The sequence below is a fragment of the Epinephelus fuscoguttatus genome, linkage group LG9 (assembly GCF_011397635.1).
Source record: "Epinephelus fuscoguttatus linkage group LG9, E.fuscoguttatus.final_Chr_v1".
NCBI lineage: Eukaryota > Metazoa > Chordata > Actinopteri > Perciformes > Serranidae > Epinephelus > Epinephelus fuscoguttatus.
Window position 1 is genome coordinate 28,966,989 of NC_064760.1, and position 25,960 is coordinate 28,992,948.

A 25,960-nucleotide genomic window follows, 5' to 3' on the forward strand; every position below is an offset into this window, starting at 1 on the left:
TTTTCATGGTTAAAAAGCTGCTATTCCCCTTTGAAGTCATCCCCCGGCAGCAATGACAAGAGAAGCAGAGATAACGCTGGATAACCCCAACCAATACCGTTAGCGCTTATCAATACTACGGTCTTTGATAATTTAGCCCCGGTGCTAATTTAGTACCAGGTTTCAGCTCCAAACCCTAATCAAAACACAAACAAAGTGAAGCTTGTAGAAATTAAATAAAGATTGCAGCCACACTGGCACGGAAGTGCAGAACGCTGTAAGTGTGTGTTCCACCAATCAGCGTTCTTTGGCACACAGCCTCTTTTTTCAGGGAAAGTTTGGGGTTGATTGGGTAATTTTGGTGGAAACGCGCCAAGGTTTTTCAAAATCCCAGGTAAATGATAAAAGTTCCTGTGGTGGAAAATTGACTATGGACACCCAGAAAAGCTGATTGAGGGGATGACCAGGGGGCAGGCATAAAGAGACAGGACTAAAAATGAAGCTTTTCAGACAGAGGGTGAATCCAGTTAGGGATGCATGATATTGGATTTTTGCTGATATTCAATATGCCGATAATATAACAATTTATTTGACCGAAAACCGATACTGATATCGATATATCCACTGTTTTCCCCATTTTAAGTGATCATCAAGTCTCTTCTGTAGTGGAATTAGCATCATATTATATAGGCATACTTTTATTATGATGGCCCACCAGCAGATGGAGACATGAAATACAATGCTTTCCTATGTAATATTCATTCATTGTCCAAAATAAGAAAACGCATGTTGACCAACTCTGGTCGGTTCACTTTGAAGCCAGTATCAGCCAATATCAATAATGTACTGATATCATTGTGCATCCCTAGTTCCAGCACAGACAGTATGAGAAAAAAGAACCTGAACATGAGCATAATAGGTCCTCTTTAAGGCATACTTAAAAAGATGAACAGAATCCATTAAATGATTTTAAGTATTTTCAAAATTAAACATTTTTTGGTATCTGTATTATTCACATTCTACCAGTCGTGTAAATAACTGTTATATCTGAGAAGTGCTTGTGTGCAAGTGAGCGAATACTATGTTTGTGTGTGTGTGTGTGTGTGTGTGTGTGTGCGTGTGTTGTACTCTGTGCATCCACACATCCCTGTTTGCTTTGTGATTTGTCACATAAACTCAGTTATGGTTGGACATGTTAACCCGGAGGCTTTATGAGCGAGATTGAGTGGAGTCATAATGGCTGTCTGAAAGCTGATAGCTATGCTCTCACCACCTGCCTCCACCAACTACAAAATGTCCACATTTGCAGACAGTGCCAAAATGTGATGACTGGAAATAATGGCCCCAAAAAATCACAGAAGGCAGTAAAAACGTTCTGCAGGTTATTTTCCGACCCTTGTGAACAGCGTCAACCTATCTCAATTTTAGAAAATTGCACATTGTAAAGACTAAATTGACCCAAATGAAACTGACTTCCTCTCCCCGGAGATTGTCAGTGGTGCTGGCCATGTGAGGTTTACATGCAAACAAGTATTTAAGACCTGCACTGGAAGAAGTCCAAAGGTATCAACAGCCATCCAAAGATAGCTGGTTTTTTTTGTACCGCAGAAACAAAACAGTTAATGGAGTGACAGCTTGGCAGCAGACAGAGCTGCAGAGATCTCATAAGGATAAAGGACGGTTATTGTGGGTGAATTCATATCTCACATGGACTCAGTTTAAATCAGTGTTAGCTGTGCTTTAAGAATAAAAACATCTCTGTGTGTCTTATAGGACACAGCCTATTTTCCCTATGGATTTAGATGTATTAGAAAATGTGGTCTCATTTTTTGTGTATTTTTTTTAGCTGAGATGTTCCACATGCAAAATAAAGGTCTAAGGATAGAGGATGTTGGCTGTCTTACAGATTTTAAAGCCCTCTGAGAAATTTTGGGTCTTCAAAAATAAAATATAATGGTTTCCATCAAAAACACAAGGCATACAAAATGCTATGGAATCTCATATTTTTATTAATTTACCTTGACGATTACTGGAGCAGCTGGTCTACCACTGCCACAGTCGGTTAGCTTGTTTGTGTCTGAACTTTACCTTTAAAACACTAAAGTCACACAATAATACCAACAAACTAACTAATCGAGGCAGTGGTAGACCAGCTGCTCCAGTAATCAGCAAGGTAAAATCATTGTTTTTGTCAATGGAGTCTGGCTTTGAAGAGAGCATTGGTAAGTTTAACTTTGAGTCCAGTTCCTTATTGTAACTGGCTGTCTGTTTGTTAAGTACTGAGCATACGACTGGATAAAACCTACGATTTTCACGACCATTCCTCATGTGTAAACAAGCCTATGAGCAAGTCGCCCCCTCGTCTGTGACTGGGACTGGATATCTGGCATGCTAGAAAACTGGAGAAGTGTGACACGACTGACAAAGAGCATCACCCTGGTTGCTTGTTTCTCTCCCAAGATCCGGCAACACTGACAAGCCGGCAAGCATCAACATCAATGGCGGCGTCCACAGGATCACGGGGAGCACGCCTGGAGGGCCCTGGAGACACGTCTGATTCAACAACACTGGAAAGAATATCCATGCCTTTACGATGTGTCGTCTCCAAGTTAAAAAAACGTAGTTTGGTGACGTCAACGAGTTATCTGGGGCTCTGTCGGCGAGGGCTCGGTGGAGAAATCTTGTGGTGTGCACACACAGGTCGTAACGCAGTTGGCAGACTCCCGCTGACAGAAACACACGTCGCCAGGTATGAACGCTCAAAAGATTAGGATGGTCTCCATGACGCAAAATCAGGGTGAAAATCGTGTAATGTAAACTAGCCTAAAATGAGACTCAGATTATACTGCATGAGTTGTGTGAGAGTTTGTAAACTGATGTTTTGACATAGTTTTCCTGCTTTAAATGCGGACCCCAGTGACTTCAACTCATCAAGAAATTTCTCATTTTTGGATTCTTTGTTCACTGTGGAGGCATGTGAGAAAAACAAAGATTTCTTCAAGAATTCATTGTAACACAGGGGGAGTTATTGATACACATGTGATAACTACGCACAATTCTTGAGTGAATGTAGTTACACTCCACCACAGCAGTGTATTGCACTCTATGAATCTCTTCTGGCATTCATGGGTCATTATTATGAAATAAGAAGCCTGAAACAATAAACAGCAAGTCATGCACAAGTGCACGTACACACTCCCAAACTACACAGGAGCACAAACACATACCTGCATGTAATAGTGAGTGTTTCGTGGACTGGGATCACTAGGTCGTCTTTGGCACTGTCAAGGATGGGTGGAGTCATAGAAAAGCCAATCACCAGACCTGAGGGAGCGAACACAGCAACTGCATTAGATTCATGTTACACAGGTCAGTCAGGACCTAGTGGTTTTGACAGAGCTGCTGGTAGGCTGTCAAATCTCCCAAACACATCTGGAATCCGAAATCTGACACGACAGCAGCTCAGACAGCACGTTGTTCATTACATTTACAAGCTGTAAGGCAATCTGCAGGCAAAGCACTCGGTCCCTAATGCTGAGAAACACCCAGACAGAGAAATCACGGTCGTTGCTGCTCGGAGCTCTCTGCTTCCATCTCTGAAATAGCCACAAAGACCATTCGCCCTTGATTCATTACCAATGCATTTACTTCAGCTACTTGGTTAATATGGCCACCCTAGAATGTCATTACCATCCCAGAGTCCCCTCTGGGTGCTATTAGCGCTTAGTCAGACTCCACACCTACAGTCTATCATGTGTAAAAGTGTCACCATGACTTATGCTCCACCTGGATATCATTAGAGATGAAAACACACACAGAGTGATAGCACAGAGCGTGCATGAGGGTTGAGAGACTTTCTTTGCATTTATGAAAGCAAATGACAACCATTTTTCACATCAGACACAGTGTCTGTTTAAAAATGATGTGATATGAGTGCAGTATTTAATGCACTGTATGGTGGCCCTTTCCCAGCAGAGCGAAAGGACAAATTAACTTAAACACCTGAACGTCTATATTGCATATTTTCATATTTTAAATGTAATACACTCTTACACAGACACTTTTATGTCACTGACTCACACATCTCCTAGACACAGATTTCAGTGACAGTGACAGCAAAAGTGATTTGGCGATACTTTTATTGATTGCCAAGGAAATGATAACTGTGAACAGGAAGGGTACAAAACCACCAACTATAACTCTGTGGTTGCAGAGACTGAAACGGGTTCCCACAATGGAACAAATTACTGCAAATCTGCAACAGAAAATTAACACTACAGTGTCCACTAAGGTGGACATGTGTTATACTGTGCCTAGAAGAGATGGGTTTCTAGCAGAAGTGTGATATTTTAATGGGAAACCACCGAAAGTGCTATTGTTATGGTCATCTATAATTGACCCTGCTCTGCTGCAAATGCCCCCTTTGTAAGTATCTGTTTCTTTCTTTCTTTCATTCTTTCTTTCTTTCTTTCTTTCTATTTTTTATTTCATTTATTTATTTATCATCCATATATTTCATTTTATTTTATTTTTTATTATCTTTATCTTAATTTTTGTTTTTATTTTTTTAATTTTTTATTTCATATATATATATATATATATATAAAAATACACATATATTTTTTAGGGAATGTTTGATTTTGTTAAAAATTAAAAAAAAATGCATTAAAAGTTCCCAGAAGAAAGATAGAAAGAAAGAAAGAAAGCTTTCACAACGGTCAGTCGAGACCTGCTGCCAATCTAAACCCAGCGCTCGGGACAGCTGCGATTCTTGTACACAGACCTCATTCCTCCAACACATCCTGCTGCCCAAGGAGCACAATAGCGCAAGGTTGTTCTCATGTAAATATTTTGTTAATCGTGTTTACAGTGAAGGCTGATCCCGGTGGAAGAAGACTGATCAGGCTGGGCTCTTTACAGTGCTGCAAACAGACAGAGACTCAATGACACTCTTAACTTTGAGAGGTCGGTCTTGAATACAGCAAAGTGAAAGTTATTAGAAACTTTTAAGAGATCAAGAACAGCTGTTTTATTTGACCTTCCCCTTAACCTGTCTTGTGTATGTCTACTTCAGTTAGATATGTCCATGACTGACTTTACTTAAGCACTCTCCAAAACAAAAGAAGAAATTTTGCTTTCAGTGAATTCAATAAAAATTGTGTAGCCAACCATTTATTACACTGTAGCATGGCAGTAATCAAGGCTGCACTGTATTCTGTTATAATGATTTTTCTTTTTAATAACATCTACTCTAAAGGAGAACAAATTAATTTAAATGAAGAAAGGGAATGCAAGAAGAAGTTTTTTATGTTAAATTTCCCTTTTTATACGAGGACTCTAAGAGCTCAACGCACTCCAAATATATACACAACACAATCGAAAAACATCTTCACCAACTTCACCAACAGCATTTAGAAAACCTTTAACAAACCTGAAGACACATGAAACCAACAATTTCACGACTCACAGAAACATCAATCTAACGACACCTTTGCAGCATTTTGAAAAAGCGCCTCAAGAAGCTCACAACACAATGAAAACAGACTCCAGGGGAAAAAGTTTTCTGTTGGAAAATAACCTAAAAAGTATAACAGTGTGATCCCATGATTCAGAGGTTACTGCAGATTGCAGATATCTGCTGTTAACCTACCAATATAGTGTTGCTTATTTTACAGGAGGATACTGTATGTACTGCACGATTCCTTGGCCTTAAGCAGTCACTTCCTGTCGTATCTGCTGGTTGCTTGGCAACCTCACACTGGCCGCATTTTGTTTTTTCTTAGGCATTAAACAAACACGATGTACAACATGTTAATGAGTGACCACTGGGAGTGCTTTTAGGCAGATTCACAGATTTTACATAACTAAAGCCTGTTTACATGCGTCAGGGAATAACACTGCATATGTGGAGAAAAGTTGTGTAAAGCCTTTTGTGGCCGCAGCTGTGAGAAGTCTGATTAAACCTTATCTCTGCTTGAAGCTAGCGGCTCAAGACTACAATATCAATATAATAATGTTAATTTGTATAGCACTGTGAAAGGTACTAAAAGGCACTTTACATGGTAATAAAGACGGTAACAGAAACAGTTAAAGCAGTTTAGAAACAGCATTCACAGATTTAATAAGGTGGGTTTTGAGCCCAGTTTCGAAAGAGGTGAGTGAAGGGGAATGTGTGAGGTTTTGGGGGAGAGAGTTCCAGAGGGAGGAGGAGACATGGAGAAATGGTAAAGGCTCTGTGCACCCAGGTCTGGTGGTTGGACCTGGGGTGACAGGGTGAGACGACACTTTGTTGAATCAGCCAAAAAAATAGCCAACAAGGGCCAACAAAGGGCCATCCATCCATCCATTTTCAAAACCACCTATCCTCTTGGGGGTCGCGGGGGGGCTGGAGTTTATCCCAGCTGACATCGGGCGAGAGGCAGGGTACACACTGGACAGGTCAGACTATCACAGGGCTGACACATAGAGACAAACAACCATTCATGCTCACATTCACACCTCTGGACAATTTTAGAGTCACCAATTAACCTGCATGTCTTTGGACTGTGGGAGGAAGCCGGAGTAGTGCTAACAAAGGGCCAACTAAACCAAAGAAAGGGCAACAGATTCTCATCGAAACCCATCAGCTTGGTGTGTCAGGACCCTAACGTTCTTTCATTCTAAGAGCATATCGATTCACATTTCAATCTATGTTCGTCTCTGCCAGGGGTCACAACTAACATAACCATCAACCATCTGTTTCTCACTGTGCTCAGGTATAAAAAGTGATACCGCGCTAATTTCAAACCACAAAATTACTCTTGTATGGATGTGAACTAGGGCGGCTAACATCGCCATGCTGACACAAAACAAACATGTCACAGGGCTGAGGTGGGAAGTGGCGGCAGTCCATGAATCATTCCCAGCTTGGCTCCCAGCAGGGTATTCCTTCCTTACTCTTTCAGAGATCTTTAACTCTCGCCCCAGAGGAGAAGCAAAGTTTTCCAAACATATTGTCTCAGCTCAGATGTGAACCCGCCACAAACGTCGGTCCCATCACCACCCATCTGCAACACAGCACAGCTTTGTCTACTCTTCCTCACACCCGAAATGCTGTGAAGCCAAACAGTGGGCCGTGTTGGAGAAACATACAGAGGCCAACTCGGGGGTCCTCGCAAAGAGCTACAGACAAGGGCGAAGTGTGAAAGAAAATTCCTGTCAGAACAGCTTTTCACTAAAAACAGCATATTCCTTTCAGAGAAGGGAGGTGAAGGAGAGAGATCATCCTCTTAAGTCGGAGCTCAATCACGAGGCATAGCAGACAGATGAGCACTCATTCTCCCACACCTTCCTGTTAAGATTTCAGTCCTTCCTGTGCCCACTGTGGACAGCAGACCTGAATGTTCCCTTCTAGCTATAAATGGAGACCATGTTGTAAAGCCTGGGAGCTTGTATCTTATTGTGTGACATTCAAATAGCTCACGGACTTCATGTGAGAGGCAGAATCAGAATAGTAATTCACTTTGAATGAAGCAGCTTCAAAGCTTTGATAGGGGTTACTCATTTGAATTATCACTTGACTTTACAGTTTCCCTTCAGTTCCGTGGAGCTTTTTAACTTCTTTCAGCTCAAAACAGTGGTTTTCTGTTTTGATTCACTCTCAAGGCTCTCATCTCTTTTTATTGATAAAAGCTCTGGTAAACTGACTGTATGCCACCTGCCCAGTGCCGAACAACAGACAGGCAAAGTGTGCAGCATTTAGCAGCTGAAGCAAAAGATATTTCCCTCAGGAATTGAAGCAGAGTAAATATTAAATTTACATGTGTCGAGTGGACGGGTACACAAATCCAAAAACTAAATGCTAATGTTGCTCTGTATCTTGTGGATGTGTAACTTTAACAGTTTGCTAACAACTTTATAAGGTGATAGTGTGTTAGTGTTGTGTTAACAGCTTGTTGTGCAGCCAAGAAATAAACTAGTGCCACTTTAAAGAAGGCTGTCCTCACCAGAAAAGGTTTTTTAAAGTTTTTTCTGACGTCGGCCTCTTGAGATTGTTTGGACCTTGACACACAGGGTCCGTCCCAAGTCTCTTATTTTTATAGCGCTACTGCTAGCTCCTCGCTTGAACCAGAAGTCATTCGAGGTCCGCCATTTTCTAGGCCGTCCCAAGTCTCTTATTTGTGCAGCGAGCAGCTGGCACTAGGAGCTAGCAGCAAGCTTTAAGCAGCTATGAGCTAGGATGGTCGAGAGCTTCCTATCCGGAAGAGATTTTCAGCTGAACGCCATGAAGTATAAATACCCGCCCTCTACATCTGGCTCATTTGAACGAGATGGCGGAGAAACAGTACAAGAGTAAGTACCCGTTACATGCATTGTTTGCAATGAATCGCTGACTATGTTGAATGATGGTGAGTTAATTGAATAATAGTGCTCATCACAGTGACAGTGGAATAGCAGGGCTACAGACCGTTCTGTAATTGCACAAACTTTGACAAATGACTCAATAACAATGGTAATACATGCAAAAGTATGTGACCAGTCATAACGGTGGGGGGTGGGGGCTACTGTTTTGGTCAGCGAATATAATGAGACTTGGGATGTACCCATAGTAACGCCAGACGCTGGCTGCTTTACGGAGCAGATCCAGCGGTGCCACCGTCATCAGGAATGGACTTCGCTTCACGTGACACTTTAGTGGAAAGGACGTCTCATGTCTCTTAAACCGACAATGCTCGCTCATTGCTCCTAGCGCTAGCTCCTCGCATTTTTTTCCTAGGTGGGAGGGGCTAAGCAGCTAGCAAAGTCGGCTAGGTAAGATAACTAGCAGTAATTTAAGAGACTTGGGACGGACCCATAGTCAGCTGTTGGTCAATGTCGGACCATCATAGAGTGTCTTTTGTCCTAGTTTTTGAGGTGTTTCCTGCACTGTTGACACTAGATGGCCCTTGACAGCTTTTTTCAGCCAATTCAGTATGTTGAATGGGCATCAAAGATGGTGGAGCCCGTTGTGAGTTAAATCATTCTGACTGGCAGTTTAGCTCAGTGCACAAGGAGAGAAACAGAAGTGAGGAAAGCTGACCAACCACTAAAGTCAAGAGGGTGTGAGATTAAAACAAACTTGTTATATCAGGTAAGATTATTCTTTTTCATCTAATTCTTTATTAAATGTTAATTTTTAATTGTGTCATTGTTCACTGGCGCACAGTAAATATCCTTTGCTCTTTCAACATCGGACTGCGTTGTTAATGTGCTAACTGGCTAACTAGCGTCTTGAATCTGTCCTGTTGATTTCCCTGTTCTCCTTTTTCAAATGATGATTAGAGACTACTGCCATCTGCTGGTATGGAGAGTTATTGCCTTTCACTCAGGTGCAGAACGTACGTGCTAGTTGGATGCTAGCTGTAGTCTTTGTGGTGTGTTCAAGTGCAACTTTTTGGCAAGTCACAGGCAACATGATGTAGTGCAACAGTAGTCGCCACTAGTTCTTTGATGTCAGTTTGGTGTGTCTGGGCCTTTACTCTGAACGGCAAAGGTGAAAGTAGTGTAATGTTATTATGGCACCACAAAACTTCTTTTAAAGGAGATCAGGGTGGATGGTTGGTTGGACAAGGTGTGCCTAGAACTGTTGTTTTCATCTTGTTCCCGACCAGCTATCATTATGGTTTCCTTTAGCCATGATTACAATCTTGACATAACTATTACTAAGTAGTTTTAGTTGCTTATACTTAACCAAACCTCAGTCGTAGAGGTGGCAGGTCACGTAACCTCTGCATGAATCTCATATGGACAAAATTGGATGGCAATGGATTGTGATTTTAACATATAGTCTTTACATTATACTTTCTGCTTTGCTTTAAGAAACATGCAATGTCCAAAAAATTTGGTTTATTTCTATTAAACTACCACAGAGAGTATCCCTGTTGGTAGCATGCTGGTGTATTTTGACAACCTGACTGAAGAGGACCACAAACAGCTGAGGAAGAGAGTAAAAAAGATGGCTGCAAAAATAATAACAACAACAGTGCCAGAGATTCAGGGCACTTACACCTCCCGCCGCAGAAGAAGGCCCTAGGTACTATAGAGGACACCAGCTATCCACCAAATGGTCTGTTCTCACTCCTTCCCCCAGATAAACGCCTACAGAGCATCAGAGCTCGGACCTGCCGGTTCAAAGACAGTTTTTATCCCCAGGCAGTGAGATTACTAAACAGCGAGCTCTCTAAATAACTCACAGGGTTGCAGGGCGCACAACAAGCACTTAAAATGTTCTAAAACAATGTAGGATTTATTTATATATAGTTTTAAGGGCTGAGATGTATCATTGCATCTGAATGTACAGTTTGACTTGTTTATGTATTATGCAAAGGCGTGAGTCAATTGGTGATGATAAATACACCCGACCTCCACGCGACACTGAGGGGTGGCTGGGCTCCGCCTTAGAGATAGGGTAAGGAGCTTGGACATCCGCAGGGAGCTTGGAGCAGAGCCACTGCTCCTTCGCCTTGGAAGGGGTCAGTTGAGGTGGTTCAGGCATCCGATCAAGACGCCTCCTGGACGCCTCCCCTTAGAGGTGTTCGGGGCACATCCAACTGGTGGGAGGAACACGCTGGGGGATTATATATCTCGTCTGGCCTGGGAATGCCTCAGGATCCCCCAGGAGGAGCAGGAAAGGGACGTCTGGAATACTTTGCTCAGCCTGCTGCCCCCACAGTAGGCAGTTGAAAATGGATAGATGGATGATAAATGCACATGTTCTAAATATTGAGGGTATTTAGGATCATCGGGGTTTCTCATCCTACCATCCAAGACATATTCGAGATGTGGTGCACATGCAGAGCCTCTGCAATTGTTAAAGCCCCCTCTCACGCCTCACATAGTCTGTTCTCCCCCCTGCCATCAGGTAAAAGGTTTAAAAGCATCACAACTCGTTCCACAAGGTTCTGCAACAGCTTTTCACCCAAGCTGTCAGATTTCTAAACACTCTGCTCCCATCCCCATACATACACAGCATGCACATCTACTGTGTGACCGCTCACTGACACTGCATAGACTGAAAAACCCATCCACTGCTTTTCACTATTTATTATCCTGTACATATGTTTTTAATATACTCTGAAACTACTTTTGTTATCCAGGTTATCATTTTGCTGTTTTATCAGTTCATAACTGTGCAATATTTATTCCTCTGCACTGAAATATTTTTATTCTTATGAGTATTCACTATGGACTTTATTGCACTTAAATGTTGTCCTGTTCATGTTGAATGTCTTGCTTGCTATATATTCTTTACTGCACCTGGATTCGTGAGAATAATGCATAAAGCTGAACTGAATTGAACTGAACTGAACTGACATGCCATCTGCATCCCCCCTCCATTATCTACATGTCGATACACTTCAATTTGAACTAGTCCATGGACAAACAGCAAACACAATATGGAGTGAAAATGTCTCAGAGGAGCATCATAGGGAAATATAAAAGAATCCAGCGTGCAGTTTGATGTGTGATGACATGATGTTTCTTTCTGAGAGATGTGCACAGTGGGCTGAGACAAATTGCTACTGTAGCTGAGTCTCAATGATGGATGCTTCCCTCACAATCAGGTGAGAGATCGCACACTGACAGACAGGATGCAAATTGTAGAATCTTTTTCAAATGTCAGTGCTGACTGGCATGCCCTGAGAGACAAGACATCAAAATGTTAGAGGTGTATTATGGGAGGAAAGATGTATTTACTAAAAAGGGAAGATTTTGGCTATTTGAAATGCTCCTGTATAATAGGACGGGCTGATGTGTCTATCACACAGAGCAGCAAGAGCGTCTCACACCCGGAGGGCAGAGAGGGACATCACACCCACACGGAGTCAAGCTAAAAGCTCTTTAAAGTCAAGCAAAACAATTCACAGATCATTCAAAATGATACCATTCAAGTACGCTGGTGAGCTCTGAGCTCAGCAGTCCTGACACGGTCTATTTCCAGGGTGAGTTTGAGGCTAATGTGCGCCACATTACTTGGCAAGACTTTGGAACTCTTACATATCACTTGTCATCCTAAGTGGCTCTCTCATAACTGCCTAAGGAGGTGCCGCGGAGTCATAACTTAATGTGTGCGGGGTTACACATGGCTGCTGGCCAAAACAGCCACCGACTTCTCTGCTGTTTGGACACTTCAGATTGATGAGAGGTAGGAAGGGGGCTATACTGTGGGTGACTCTCACCCATGATGCTCCGGGAGCTGCTCGATGTTTCCCAGTGATGAAAATGTTGTGTGCCAGGTGTCAATGTGTTCCATATGGATATGCTGAGACACCAAACACGGCGGGCCTGTCATCCTGTCAGCAACATTAATTGTTTGAAAAAATATATAATCCCATTAGCAATTGTTTGCCGTCTGTCAAATATAATTAAAAGCACACGTTGCTCCGATGTACAGCTATGTGAAGCGACTGCCAAAGTAAACCAAACACATCAATTTATACAAGTTCATGGCTGATAGCATATCTTGTCATGATAATAAACACATTTTCCTGCTGCGACCTTTCACGCTGCGTTTCTTGACAGATTGTTTTGACTGTTCATCACTCAGTCAGCTCATTTGTCTTAATATGCATTATACAGTGAAGTGCGAGGAGGGAGGGCGCTCCATACGTTGTGAGAGCCTTGTTCCTAAACAGCAGTTTGAGCTGGAGGACAGTCAGCAGAACCAGTCGTGTAGGTGGACAGTGAGTAAGCTGAGCTGCAGCTGTGAACTCTGGTTTAAGGAGACTGTGTTACCTTTCTGTACCCAGAATTTATCCTGCTTAAAAAACGACTGGCTAAACAGTGTCTGAGTACACTGCAAGGCAAAGGTACTCAGACAAAATGTTCACTCTTGAATTTAAACTTTGCTTTCATCTGTAAAAGAAGTGACTGGGTTTTAGTTCCTTAGCCACAGTTTATATTGATTTTACATTACCTTTAAAGGGTCTGTTAAGCCAAAAATCAAAGATAAATATTTTTCCTCTTACCTGAAGTGCTGTTTATTAGTCCAGATTGTTTTGGTGTGAGTTGCCAGGTGTTGGAGATATCGATTGTAAAGAAGCCCTCTCTTGAATGTAATGGAATAGACGGCACTCAGCTTGTTGTGCTCAAAAAAACAATAAAATATATTTGAAAAACTCAACAGCAATGTCTCTTTCCAGAAATCATGACCTGGTTACTCAAGATAATCAACAGACCTTGTTGTGAGCAGTTTCACACTGCATTTCACAAACCATATCACCACGCAGTAGGAATAGTGCATCTACTGCTAGCTCACCTAGCACCACTGAGCTAGCTAATGTTACAGCTCAGCTGAGGAGGACGCCAATAATGTTTACATCTCACACTATCACAAGCCTCTTGTCCACAAGCATATGCACACTTTGTTGTTGCGCTGTGATAAGGTTGGGGGGTGCAGTTCAGTAGAAAGAAAATAGTTCCTATATGAAACTACTCACAACAAGGTCTGTGGATTATCTTCAGTAATTGGATCATGATTTCTAGAAAGAGACATTACTGTCGAGTTTTTCAAACGTGTTTTTTTTGGTGCGACACAGTGGTGCAGTGTTAAGCATTCTCACCTCACAGCAAGGAGGTTCCCAGTTCGAACCGGGTTCGGATTAGGGATGCACCAATCCGATACCTGGATCGAATATCGGTCCCAATATCATTAAAATAGATGGATTGGGTATCGGAAAATGCAACCTATACCTGAAACGATCCTTTCCCTTTAAATCTATTGCGACGCTAGCTACGTCATACGTCATGGAGTGAAGGAGAGAATGTGCTGTTGCACAATAGTTTATTTTTGTTAAAAATAAGTAGTTCATCATTGCATTAATCTGTTTCATCTTGTTTCATTTTATCTTAGGAAAGAACTCTATAGTCATCAATGCCTGATGCCTCTAGTCTTTTCTGTTCTACATGTAAAGGTATATAACTCTTTAGGTCAACTATGGTATCGGATCGGTATGGGGTATCGGCTGATACTCGAAGCCACAGCATCGGGATCGGTATCGAAACTGAAAAAGCTGGATCGGTGCATCTCTAGTCTGGGTGTGGAGTTTGCATGTTCTCCTTGTGTTAGCGTGGGCTTTCTCTGGGTACTCCGGCTTCCTCTCACAGTCCAAAGACATGCAGGTTAATTGGTGACTCTAAATTGACGTGTGCGTGAATGGCTGTCTGTCTCTGTGTCAGCCCTGTGATGGTCTCTCGACCTGTCCAGGGTGTACCCTGCCTCTCGCCCAATATCAGCTGGGATAGGCTCCAGCAACCCCGTGACCCCTAACAGGATAAGCAGTTATGGAAAATTTCTAAATTAATGAATATTTTTAAGAGGGCAGACATCTCTATGGCCGGTATCTCCAACATTCGACAACTCACACCAAAACAACCCGGACTGATAAACGGCACTACAGGAAATAGGAAAAATATGTTTTTTTTATCTGGAGGTGAACTTTCCCTTTAAGCTACTTTCTTTGAGACATGAATATCAATCAGTTAATGACCTGTTGAATCCTGCTGGAGTTGTGTAATCCATCAGCTTGAACATGTCGCCTGCATTCATTTTTGTCAGTGTTTTATCATTGCACAGTGAGGATTGATTTGAAAAGTGCATGATGTGCTAATTCATAATGAGAGTGTAATAGAAAAACACAGATTACATATCACTGACAGGTTTAAATCTATTGTTTTGTTTTGTTTTTTAACAGGACAGGCATTAGTGGAAGCCAATGGTTGCCTGGAAGGTCAGAAAAATAAATCTGAAATAAAAAAAAGAAAGCACGACAGCATGGATGGTTAACAGTCATATAAATTATATTTGTTGAAAATGAGATAAAACATGCCAAATTGCTGGTATGGTATTAAAATCCTTCTTCTGCAGCTAACTACATCTAACAGATAAACATCGATCTATTCAGAATGATTGCTTGGCCTGCAAACTCAAATGGATGGTGAATGGCTTGCTGGCAAACCCCTCACTAATGTGAACTGGGGGCAGAGAGCCAAAATAATATTTGAGCTCGGTTCGCCTCTTTTCCCATGCATTCCAGCTGGTGGTGCAGAGATAAGCAGCAGCTTTTGGGTGATTAGTTTCAACCAACAAAAAGCAACACCACATTTTAACCTACAAAGATAAAACACAACATTTCCAAAGTTGACTCACTCTGTTCTGTTATCATATGATTACACAGAGCATAAACACACATTTAGATGTGTAAAATCCTTCAGACAGATAAACGCTGCACTAACAGGCTCTGCTCTGACAGAGAATTGTTAATCTTGTCGCCAATTTTCTTTGTTTCAAGCACTTGAAATGGCTGTAATGACTTTATAAACCTGGCAATTCAGCTCACTGAGCTCACAATATCCGACAGATCACTGGGGATTGTCAAAACTAAATCAACAATTACTGAGGATTTAAGAAAAAACTTTTTACTGGCATTCATTTGACATGGTTTTGTCTCAGAGAAACAGCTCACTGAATGTGTCCTTGTAAAAACTTGACATTGCTCTTGCGGAATTCGATTTCCCTGTTGTTGTGAAAAGCCACTCTCGCTGTGGGAGTAATGTGTGTATAGCCTGCACCAGCTCCAGCTAGCTCTGCCAGGCAAACATGAAGGCTTGAGTGGCCTAAAAAAAGCTTCTCAGGCTGACATTTGTTTAAAATGTAAATAAAAGAGAAGGAACAAAGTGCTTTGGTAAGTAAAATGTAGCTCGTATACAGATGAGGCAGTGAGTTTTCAGCCACATGACAGTATTCATATAGAGATAGCCACATTAGACACATGGGCTCACACAGCTGGTCTTCCTGCCTTCTGTGTGCTGCATGCCTGTGTCATGATGGAAGTGCCAGATGTACGTATATGTGAGCTAAGTGCCAGAAGTCAGAATTTTTCAAGGACAATTGTGCCCGTTTGCTCAGCATGAGCATCAGGCTGTACTTTGATGTGTCAGCTTCACGTACCTGGTTGACAGTCAATTGAAATGTTCAAACAGCATGCCAGAGGAACATCAGCAGCGGCTCTTTATTTAGGTCGGAAACGCCAGAATAGCAAGAGGTGCAGAATAGTGCTGCATTTAGGAGCTTTGCAACAATGCAGTGCTGTGAATTACTCCAAAAATTTAGAGAAGCTGAAAAAAAATTATTGTGGATATTTGCAACCTCCTGCAAAATACATGCAGTGCATAGTGGAAAAGCTATGCTTAAATTATTTAAAGTTGAATCAGATTTGGCTGTTTAATATTTGACCAATTTGTTCCTTTTTTCAGTATAGAGTTTCAGAGTTTGAATGGGGTTTGGCAGGACACTCAGGGTGACAGACACGTAATATGGTAACAAGCCAAATTAGCCCTCTGAGCTAATGCATGCTAACTATGCCACTGATCAGAAACGTGCAGCATCATTTTTTTGCAAGAACCACACAGCAAAGAAAAGCCACAGTATCATAACAAATTGCTGTAAGCTGCAAATTCACCACTTCTAAGCAGAAGGCAGAAGATAACGTTACCTCAGATTCTGACTTACAAAGCCTCTCCTCCTCCAGGCATGTAAAGGAGTGCAGCGTGAAGGCGGGGAGCACTCACTCTGCAGCTACATCTGGGGGCGGAAACATCCCTACACTGCACGCTGCACCAAAAAAATAACAACTGTTCAACGTGACGACTTTTGACATTTCAAATCTTCAACTTTTAGAGGGTAGCCCTAATATAACTGCAAAATTAGTGAAGGCCAGGTGGTTGGGGATAAATACCACATGAGTGCAATGTCTCCTTTTTGTCCCAGCCAGGTTATAAAGACGTCCCAAAATTAGAGGAATAATTAGACATTTTGGGAAACATTTATTTACTTGCTTTGTTACTGAGATGTGAGAATTGATACCACACAGCTAGAATCAGATTTTCTTACTTTCATACAGAGCCAAGCTAGCTGTTTGCCCCTGCTTCCTGTCTTTATGCTAAGCTAAGCTAACTACATGCAGTCTGTAGCTACATATTATATTGTACAGACATGAGAGTGGCATCAATCTTCCAATCTAACTCTCTGAAAGAGAGAAGTGTATTTCCCAAAATATTGATTCATTCGTTTAAGAACTAGAAACCATAAAATACTGCAGCCTGTCCTTTCGAAAATGCAGTAGTCACACAAATCAAAGTTTGCTATTAAATCACTTGTTCCCTTGCTTTTTTGGCCCAATTGATGGCTAGAAGTGAGTGTGTGGACACACTATGTATGAATTTTAAAAATAACAGCACTCCAGCATGGCTTCAAACAAGAATCAGGAAATAATGAAAATTTCTAGCTAAACATAAATCTGCAGAGTCATGGAGGCACTGTTATTTTCTATTCGAGTGTATTATGCGCTTGTTTTGTGAGGAGTTATGGCACAATCAACTGTGGAATTGCTCAAGCCTGTGAGAGTACAGCAGTATATACTGTAGATCTTTCACCCATTTAAATGTCTCTGCGTATTTGCGTTCATTTTATGAGCTCTGTTCATGGCTCATACTGGTGTTTTTGTCACAGTCGAGCAGTAGTGAAACTGGACTTCCCAGCCTATAGGATACCTGCTGAGTGAAGATAAACCATATGTACACGGAGAGGAAGACGCCAAGATGCCATAAGGCACTCTAAGCCAGTTAAAAATGTAAAGCTTCTCTGACAAGCAGACAGATAGAATGCAGGCAGGAGTCATGAGCATCAAAGGTACGTATGAAGACGAGGGCTCCTCTCTCCGCGGGCGCGACACAGGGCACATTAAAGCTCGTGTGAAAGGCAGCGCAGTGTTTTTCATTGGGAGCAAATTTCCTGTTTTCTTTATCATGTTCACGCTTCTCCCACTTCCCTTTTTCATGGACGGTGAAGGAGATGTTGCCGTTAGTGCTTCCTCGCCCCTCTGTAGTTTTGTCTCTGATCAGTCACATGACGGGAACAGGAAAAGAGGAACACTGTGTAAACAAATAAAGCTTTTCTCAGAGTCACAGTTTGGCAAAAAGGATGCGCCACAGGAGTCCTTAAGAAAATACAGACACAGGGTTTCACAGATATACTTATTGTAATTAGGCCTCGGTGCTGTTGAAAAGCCCTTTGAATTTTTCTATATATACAGCTGTGACTTCCCTCCAGTGGATACTTAAATAAAATAACACATGAATGAAACAGCAAATGTATTAACTGGAACTGAAAGGCACTTTTTCTCTACAGGTTTGGAGGTCTAAAGAGCAGCATAGGTGACGGTGCAGCGAGAGTTATTACAGTGACACAGTATCTGGCGAAGGGCCAAGGCTGGGGAACTCTGAAATAGCTCTGTATGTCCGGCAACAGACGGGAGGCCATGCAGGCCATGGAGCAGACCTGAACTCTGGATGTGGAGTCAGCCGGCCTCAGGCTATAACACACTGCCTCTGACTGTCTCCCTGAAAGAAATAAAGTCCACTTCCTCTGTCATCTGGACACAAGGCCGGGCCAAAGCCAGGCGACGGACTGACTGGCAGCCCAGCTTTGATTTCATTGTTACTACGAAGGAGGATGACATCCACTACGTCCCTGTCCTCTCCACTATTAGGGGAGTTAGGCCTTTCCAACATCCTGCCAGAGGAGGGGTGTGAAATTAAGGATGCGGCGACACGCCATCTGGTCCAGTTTCCTATGTTTAAAACCTCTGTCCCTGACTAAATCTTCCTGTACCTGCCTCACAGGCACACCGGACAACTCAAGCTCTTCCTCTGTGGCCATCCATTTTTTTGCGCGTCATCATTTTTATCTATGAGAAATGGTTTCCCCGCTGAAACCGGAACCAAGCATGTTCTAGCGTTCTGGTAAATGCTTTGTCCTGGCTCCTGGCAATGACATTTCTATTGAGAAACATCGAAAACATCTATTTGAGTACAAGCAAATACCAAAGATCAGCACAGTCCACGCCTGCTGTGATGGCACAGCTCCTCGCACGCTCCTAAAACTCATGCTGCGACTATTCAGAGGCCAAACTTTGAGGAGCCCCATTATTGCGCTTGTTACCTAATTCCTGCAGATTTGGGCCATAAACAAGTCTCTGCTGCCGTGTCAGATGTCCCAGTGAACTAAATCACAGCAGCAGCTTAAGCTGCCGTAGAAAACAAGGGCAAAGTAGGGAGTGCAGGGTCAACAAGCTGAATGCCTAAAGGGAGGGAAGCTGGCAATTTCCTCAGGCTTTGCCAACAAACTCTTTCCCATGAACCTCAAGCGACCTTCAATGACAAGGCAAGAGGTATGAGTGACCATTGAAATGCTACACGGACGTCCAAGTCACAACCCTGTACACACACACATCTGCTAGAGCCTGAGTAGCAATTTGACCGCAATAAAGATGGTGGATCTTGTTAAACTGATAAGTGCTCAAAATGATGCTTGTTTCTAAGCAACACAAGCACTTTGGAGTGTTGTAATCTCCAAGTGACAGCGACCGTGTCCCAGGATCCAGTTTCTGCCATGAGAAAGTGTAGAGTAATCAGCCACTAAAGGTAATAGATGCCACAAGGCATTTTCCCTCCTGAGTCTGTCGGCACTATTTACAACAAATATATTTTTACTGGCTGTTACAGGTGCCGAATCTCGTATAATTGGCCTTGCATTAGCAAGTCAAGATAATTTCTCAAGTCAACATCTAGGTAAGTATTTTTAGCTGTAAATGCAAAATCCCTAATTACCCTTGTCTGCCTCATTTGTTGATAAACCCGCCTCCGTCAAATAAGATATAACTCGTGCTGGCTCACCAAGATCAGATGAGCAGAAAAATGTGCAGCAGTCGTCGCAATCAAGAGCAGCAGTGACATTTATGATTTATTTCATCCTCTAGGTAAAGGCACTTATAAGTTTAATTGTGCACTCTCTTACCCCTTAATGGGTGTATTAATTCACTCATTGAGTTATAGCTAAAGTGCTCACTAAAATTCATTTCTGACTGTCTTTGTGCTGTGTGAAACTCAGTCATGTGTGAATATGATGGAGAGCAGAGACAATCGATAGGTGAGACCTCCTCTGCATGGTTAATTATTCCAAGTGTGGGAGAGAGTTTTAAAAGTGTTAAGAAAACTGCACATTTCCGAAGCAGAACGGGAGCCATCTGTCTTAAAATGTACACCTTTATCCTGTTTGTAAATGACATTGCATCTCCTCCATCTCTATGATAGCCAGCTTTTCTGCCCAACATGGTCAGACACATCAGACAAACTTAGCAAAACTGCACCAATGCACAGCAGTGGCTTTAGCTACGTTAGCATGCTAAAATGCTTACAATGACAATGCTAACACAGTGGTGTTACACAGGCAAAATGTTTACCATGTTAAATGTCTTAATTTTGCATTTTAGCATGCTATCATTTGCTTATTAGGAGTGAACACAAAGTCCAGCTGTGGCTGACGGGAATGTAATTAAAGAGCGGCAATGACTCACCGATTCGTATTAAATTCTTTGCCAACAAATTTGATAATCCATTAATTTTTTTTTAAGGAAAAAATTTCAAATTCTCTGATTCACGCTTCTTAAATGTAAAAGTTTCTGGTTTCTTTACTCTGTGACAGTAACCTGGATAACTTTGGGTTGTGGACATCATCTTGGGCTTTGGGAAACACTGATCGACATCTTTGGGCATTTTCTGACATTTTATAGACTGATCAACTAATCAGTTAATCAGAAAAATAGTCACCAGATTAACCTTGACAATGAAAATAATTGTAAGCTGCAGCTCTATTAAAGTATTGCAGGTGTTTAATCATAGATCTAAATATTGGAACACCTTTTAACCTGATTGTAGCACTAGACAAGTTAACAGATCGCCAAAGTTATTTCAGTTCATACTGGGAGGAACATGCATGTATCAGTTTCATGGCAATCAGTCAAATAGTTGATGGGATATTGAACTAAAAAACACAAAGTGAATATCATGCTGGCTCTAGATGGAAAATCAGGAGATCATCAAAGTCCTTAGGTTTCATCCTCTGGGCATCATAGATATCTGTACCAAATTTTATGGCAATCAACCCAGTAGCTGTCAAAACATTTAACTAAAAGCCCAAAGTGTAAATCTCAAGGCAGCCAAGGATCAACAAAAGTAGAACCGTGAAATTCTGTATAAAATTGCATGGCAATCAACCCAATAGCTGAAATACTTTAGCCTGGACCCGCGTGGTGGAGTGACCGACAGATACACACTGCCACACCTTGAACCACGCAGCTAGCATGAAGCTAACATAACTAAAAACTGGGCACAGAAAACATGGAGGGGTGCAGAAATATGAAAACAAAAATACCACAGATGGTTTTCATCAACTATCCAACACCAACTAAGACACATATTTGGCTTTTGCTGCAGATTCCTGGTGTTGAAAGAGCTTATCTCTCAGCTCTAGTGATATTTGGAGTGTTGGTGCTTTAGCATGATGAGAAAGTGAGTGACCAGACATCCAAATGCCCAAGGGGCCTCGCTACTTCATGCCAGTGATGAGTGAAGCACCGGACTCCCTATTTATTTGGACTTTACTGCAGAGAGCTTCCCACACGGAGCAGCGGCAGCAGCATTCCTCCCTCAACCGAGCTGCTCTCCAGCTGATAGAAGCAGATATGCAAGGACAGACACCAAGGGTCCGCTCCTCTGAGTCCTGAGGTTGAATCCTGAGATCAGCGCCGAGGATAGGGGGCTATTGTTGGCTTAAACAACTCAACCTCTATAAGTGGACGACTAGAATAATACCCAGAGTTGAGAGTCAGATTTCTGGGATGATCTGATCAAGCGAAGGTATGCGTACAGAAAACACTCTGCTAAAAGCAATATCAACACTATGCACCCATGACACAGAGTAAGCCAAAGATCATTCGGCTCTAAGGCTCAGCTTCAGGGGGAAAAAATGATTCACAGCTTTCATATGTGACTGGGAACCTTTTCAATAGCCAATTATGCTACAACAAAAACAAGGAAATTAAGAGGAGATGAATTAATCAGTGATCCACAATTCATCTAAATAGTATCCTATATCGAAGTGATCGAATGAAGCAAAGTTGCACCAAGATGTCTTTTTTAAATAAGACAGAATTTCTGTAGCCGTGTAATAAATGTTTTGGAACCATCATAATTCAAACCAGAGACAGAGCGTGACAGGAAGATGGTAGAAAATGGCTCAGGGTGAAATCTTCAAGCCCCGCAAATGCAGCTGCTGCGTAAATTATACCCCCCCTCCTCATCCTCCTCCCTAAAATGACAATGACTTCTGGGCTGGCAGGTCTGCAATCCACTCTCCCTCAATCTCCCCCTCTAAACATAATAATGGGACAGCGTTTTCATCATGGTTGCATAAGACTCTGACTCAGTAGTGTCTTTTTAATGTCACACATTTGGATATTGCTGAAAGATTTTAGGGGGTTACGAGGGTTAAGAAAAACCCTTCAGACTATAGACCAATCTGAGAATTTAAATATTCAAAACGTATGATGTACCTAAATTATTTAAAGGGACAGTTCATCCTAAAATCAAAAATACATAATTTTCTTTTACCTGCAGTGCTATCTGTCAACTTAAAATTGTTTTGGTGCGAGTGGCCGAGAGGTGGAGATACGGCTGCAATCAACTGCACAGAAGGAAGAGTGCATCTACTGCTAGCTCACCTAGCACCACTCAGCTAGCTAACGTTACAGCTCAGCGGAGGAGGATGGCAGAAAGCAGTTTTATGTCAACACATTCTCACTCCGATCTTGTCACATATCAACATTAGGTCATGGACCTTCCAAATCCAGATATGGCGTGAAAGGTACCTTGGATACGTTGGATGTTGACGTTCCGGGACGCCATGTCAAGCTTTGCCTGTTGCATACATCGTCGTCTGTCAAAATACACTTCCATTTTCACAGTTTTTATGCACTACATAGATACAACGAATTGACATTTTTCCTCCAACAACTAACACACTTGGTTGGTTTTAGGCAACAAAAACATGTGGTTGGGTTTCAGAAAAAAGAACAGGGTTTGGCTTTATGATTTTGCGGAACTCAAGCACCGCTATCTTGGGTGAGGGTCAGTGTTTGTTGAACCCATCCACCACCCCTTCTGCCCGCACAACTCAGACTTTCGACGACTTAACTTTTGTTCTTGTCGCGCCGAATTTCCCCCTGACCACTATGACGACTGGCCACGTATCATGCCGACGTAAAAGAATGGCTTTTTTCATCAGTGCCTGATGCACCAGATTTCGATGACTTCGGAGTGAGACCAGGTTGTTTTTGTATGAAATATTTTCTTTCTACCAAACTATAACCGCCAACCATATCAGCGTGCAGAAGAAAGTGTGCATCTACTCATAGATGAGAGGCTCGTGCTCATGACAGCACAAGATGTAAACATTAATGGTGTCCTCCTCGACCGAGCTGTAACGTTAGCTAGCTTAGGTGAGCTAGGTAAGCTAGCCGTAAGTACACGTTTCCTGTCATGTGGTGATACAGTTGGCAAGTGCAGTTTGGTAGAGAGAAAAAAGTTCCTTCAAGAAACTGCACACAACAAGGTCTGTGGATTATCTTCTTTAACTGGGCTATGGTTTCAGTAAAGGAACACTGCTGTTGAGTTTTTCAAATGTGAAAGCCGAGTTTCATCTCGTTCCATTATATTTGAGAGAAGGCAGACATCTCCAACCCTCAGCAACTCAGACCAGAACAAATCTAGAATGATAAATAGCACCTTAGGTTATAGGAAAAATATGTAGTTTTGATTAGAGGGTGAACTGTCCTTTTAAGGAGCGGTTCTGAAGGCAAAACAGACAAAAGGTAAACTGCTGTGTTCAAGGTCCGTCTTCTCTACCTTGGAATTGCGTCACGCTCTGCAAACAACTGTAAAGAAATATTTTGCATTAATTATACATTTTCATTTTGTCAAGACTATGTTCAACCCTCACATAACGCTATATTATTAGAAAAAAAAATCATTTCATTTTCATTTCAATCTAAAGAGGTGGCGGTAAAAAGAAAATGGCCTTTTCTCTCACCTCTCCACCTTAATGTGGCACTCCATCTCACAGTTACACACTGTGAGGCTGTAATTGAAAGATGTAACTCTCTGATATGTAGCTTGTGGTTATTTCTGCCTCCAGCATAGTTCTGAGATAGTGTGATTCTCCTTTATGTGTTCGGCATCGACTGAGAAAGATGGGGGGTCCGGTGCGGTTGAACTAACAGGGCTGCCAATAAGTCTTTTAACAGATAACGCCCACATGTACACTAATGGGCGCATCGGGTTTGTGTGATGACAGTAGTGTGAGACAAGATACACATCGTGGATTTATGGGGAAATTCTTGTGTGTATTGTTTACTGCAAAAGATTGGACACAGCCTCAAATTGACGTGGCCAGGTAAAAAGACGAGAGAGACTGAACTTGTCACACATTATAAAATCTACCATTACAGTGACAGAGAGCAGTGATTCCCCTGAAATGGATTTTGTGATGCCATTAGTCCTCATTCCTCTGTGGAAAAAACAGAGCCACTGTTTATCTGTTCCTACAAATGTACATGACCCACCCAGCACAGCTTAGCAATATTTATGAAAGGAGCGAGAGAGCCGTCCCTCCACCCAAGAGTCATGATTCAGATAACCATATGGCGACTGCCCCTCACAAAAGTATTCCCTGTTCTTTATGAACAGCTGTTCAGCAGCAATCAGTGATGAACAACTCGAACATACACATTCAGTCACCAGGCAAAACTGCAAACAATCTCAGCCATACTCCCACATAACGCAATCAATCAGAGGGCCCTGCTTCAAGAATCTGATATGAAAATAGTGCAGTGAAAACGTGCTTTGGATTATAGAGTCTTGCTTTTACATGGTTTGGGAATTTTCTAGACACAGGAGTGAAGATCAGGCTGAGATGAACCCAGAAATTCTTGAAACAAGCTGATTTGTACTGGATGCAAGTCACATTCTCTCACCTTGTTTTAAAAAAAAATAAGATTACATGCAAAGACCACTCTGAGAAAGGGATCTGAAACCCCTTTTCCTCCACCTCAGTCTAGTCAGCTTCACCTTCACTCTGCAACCCTGCCTCTAAAATGTGCATGAAAAGTCACTCAAATGCAACACAACACATAGGATCTGTTTTTCCTCCCTTTAGCACCATCAATTAGCAGCTGCATTTTTATCAAACACAACAACAGCATGCCTCCCCCTAGTGCCTATCTGCATGTAAACTCGAAGACTCCCACTGGGCTCCTTATTTATTCAGTTCCATATTGAGAGGCAAACTTTCAATCGTGTATGAGTGATAAATGAATATGGAGGAAAAATGTGTGCAGTGCGCAAACAGAGGGGGTTCAAAGTAAAGGAAGTGTTTCATATCCTTGATTGAATATGATGCATTAGTTATAAACTGTAGTCATACCCCCACTTCATTTTCTTTTAATAAAAGCGCAAAGAGATGTTACACAGAAAAGCTTCAGCTCAGGATCTACCTGCAGTTTACCACATGAACAAAACTTTTGCGCCTCGAGAAATAAAACGTCAATCAACCTCGGATCAATTATTTACCGAAAAGTCAGTGTCAACAGTCAGCTCGACCTTTCCTCTCATTAAAAGTTACGCGCTCCAAAACTTTCACACTCACTGTAGAAGTCTCCTCACCTGAGGCAAATGCTATTCCAATCAAAGTCCGACAGAAAAGCGTAAAGTCTGTCTTCATCTCCAGATCTCCGGTCCAGAAGCGCAGGAGCTTGCGCGGTTGTTTTCTTATAAAAACTCGTTTAGTTTGAATGCAGCTGGAGACAGTGGAGAGGTGGTTTGAATGAATGTCCGTGGATGAAGGGGGGCAAAAAAACACTCAGGTGAACCTCGGCCAATCGATGCCAGCCTGTAGTCTGCACAGAGAGGACAGAGCCGAAATGAGGAGGGAAAGAAAAAAGAGACACGTCTGTTTCCCCCCGTTTTGTCAAAAGGATGCACAAGGCACTGAATGGGATTTACAATGATT

At 42.1% G+C, this 25,960-nt stretch overlaps 1 protein-coding gene across 3 annotated transcripts in view; it reads right to left on the reverse strand.

Moving 5' to 3' along the window:
- Window positions 1–25,960, reverse strand: part of flt4 (fms related receptor tyrosine kinase 4) — a 62,598-nt gene extending 36,638 nt beyond the window's left edge. For 2 of the 3 annotated variants that reach the window (XM_049586095.1, XM_049586094.1), the window contains exons 1-2: window positions 25,615–25,960; window positions 3,207–3,303 (exon numbers count right to left, since the gene is read on the reverse strand). In XM_049586095.1, the coding sequence (XP_049442052.1) occupies window positions 3,207–3,303; window positions 25,615–25,672 (155 nt within the window). In that variant the 5' untranslated portion in view covers window positions 25,673–25,960. Of the gene's footprint in view, window positions 1–3,206; window positions 3,304–16,490; window positions 16,532–25,614 lie in introns of those variants that run through there. The other variant, XM_049586096.1, reaches the window with a different exon arrangement.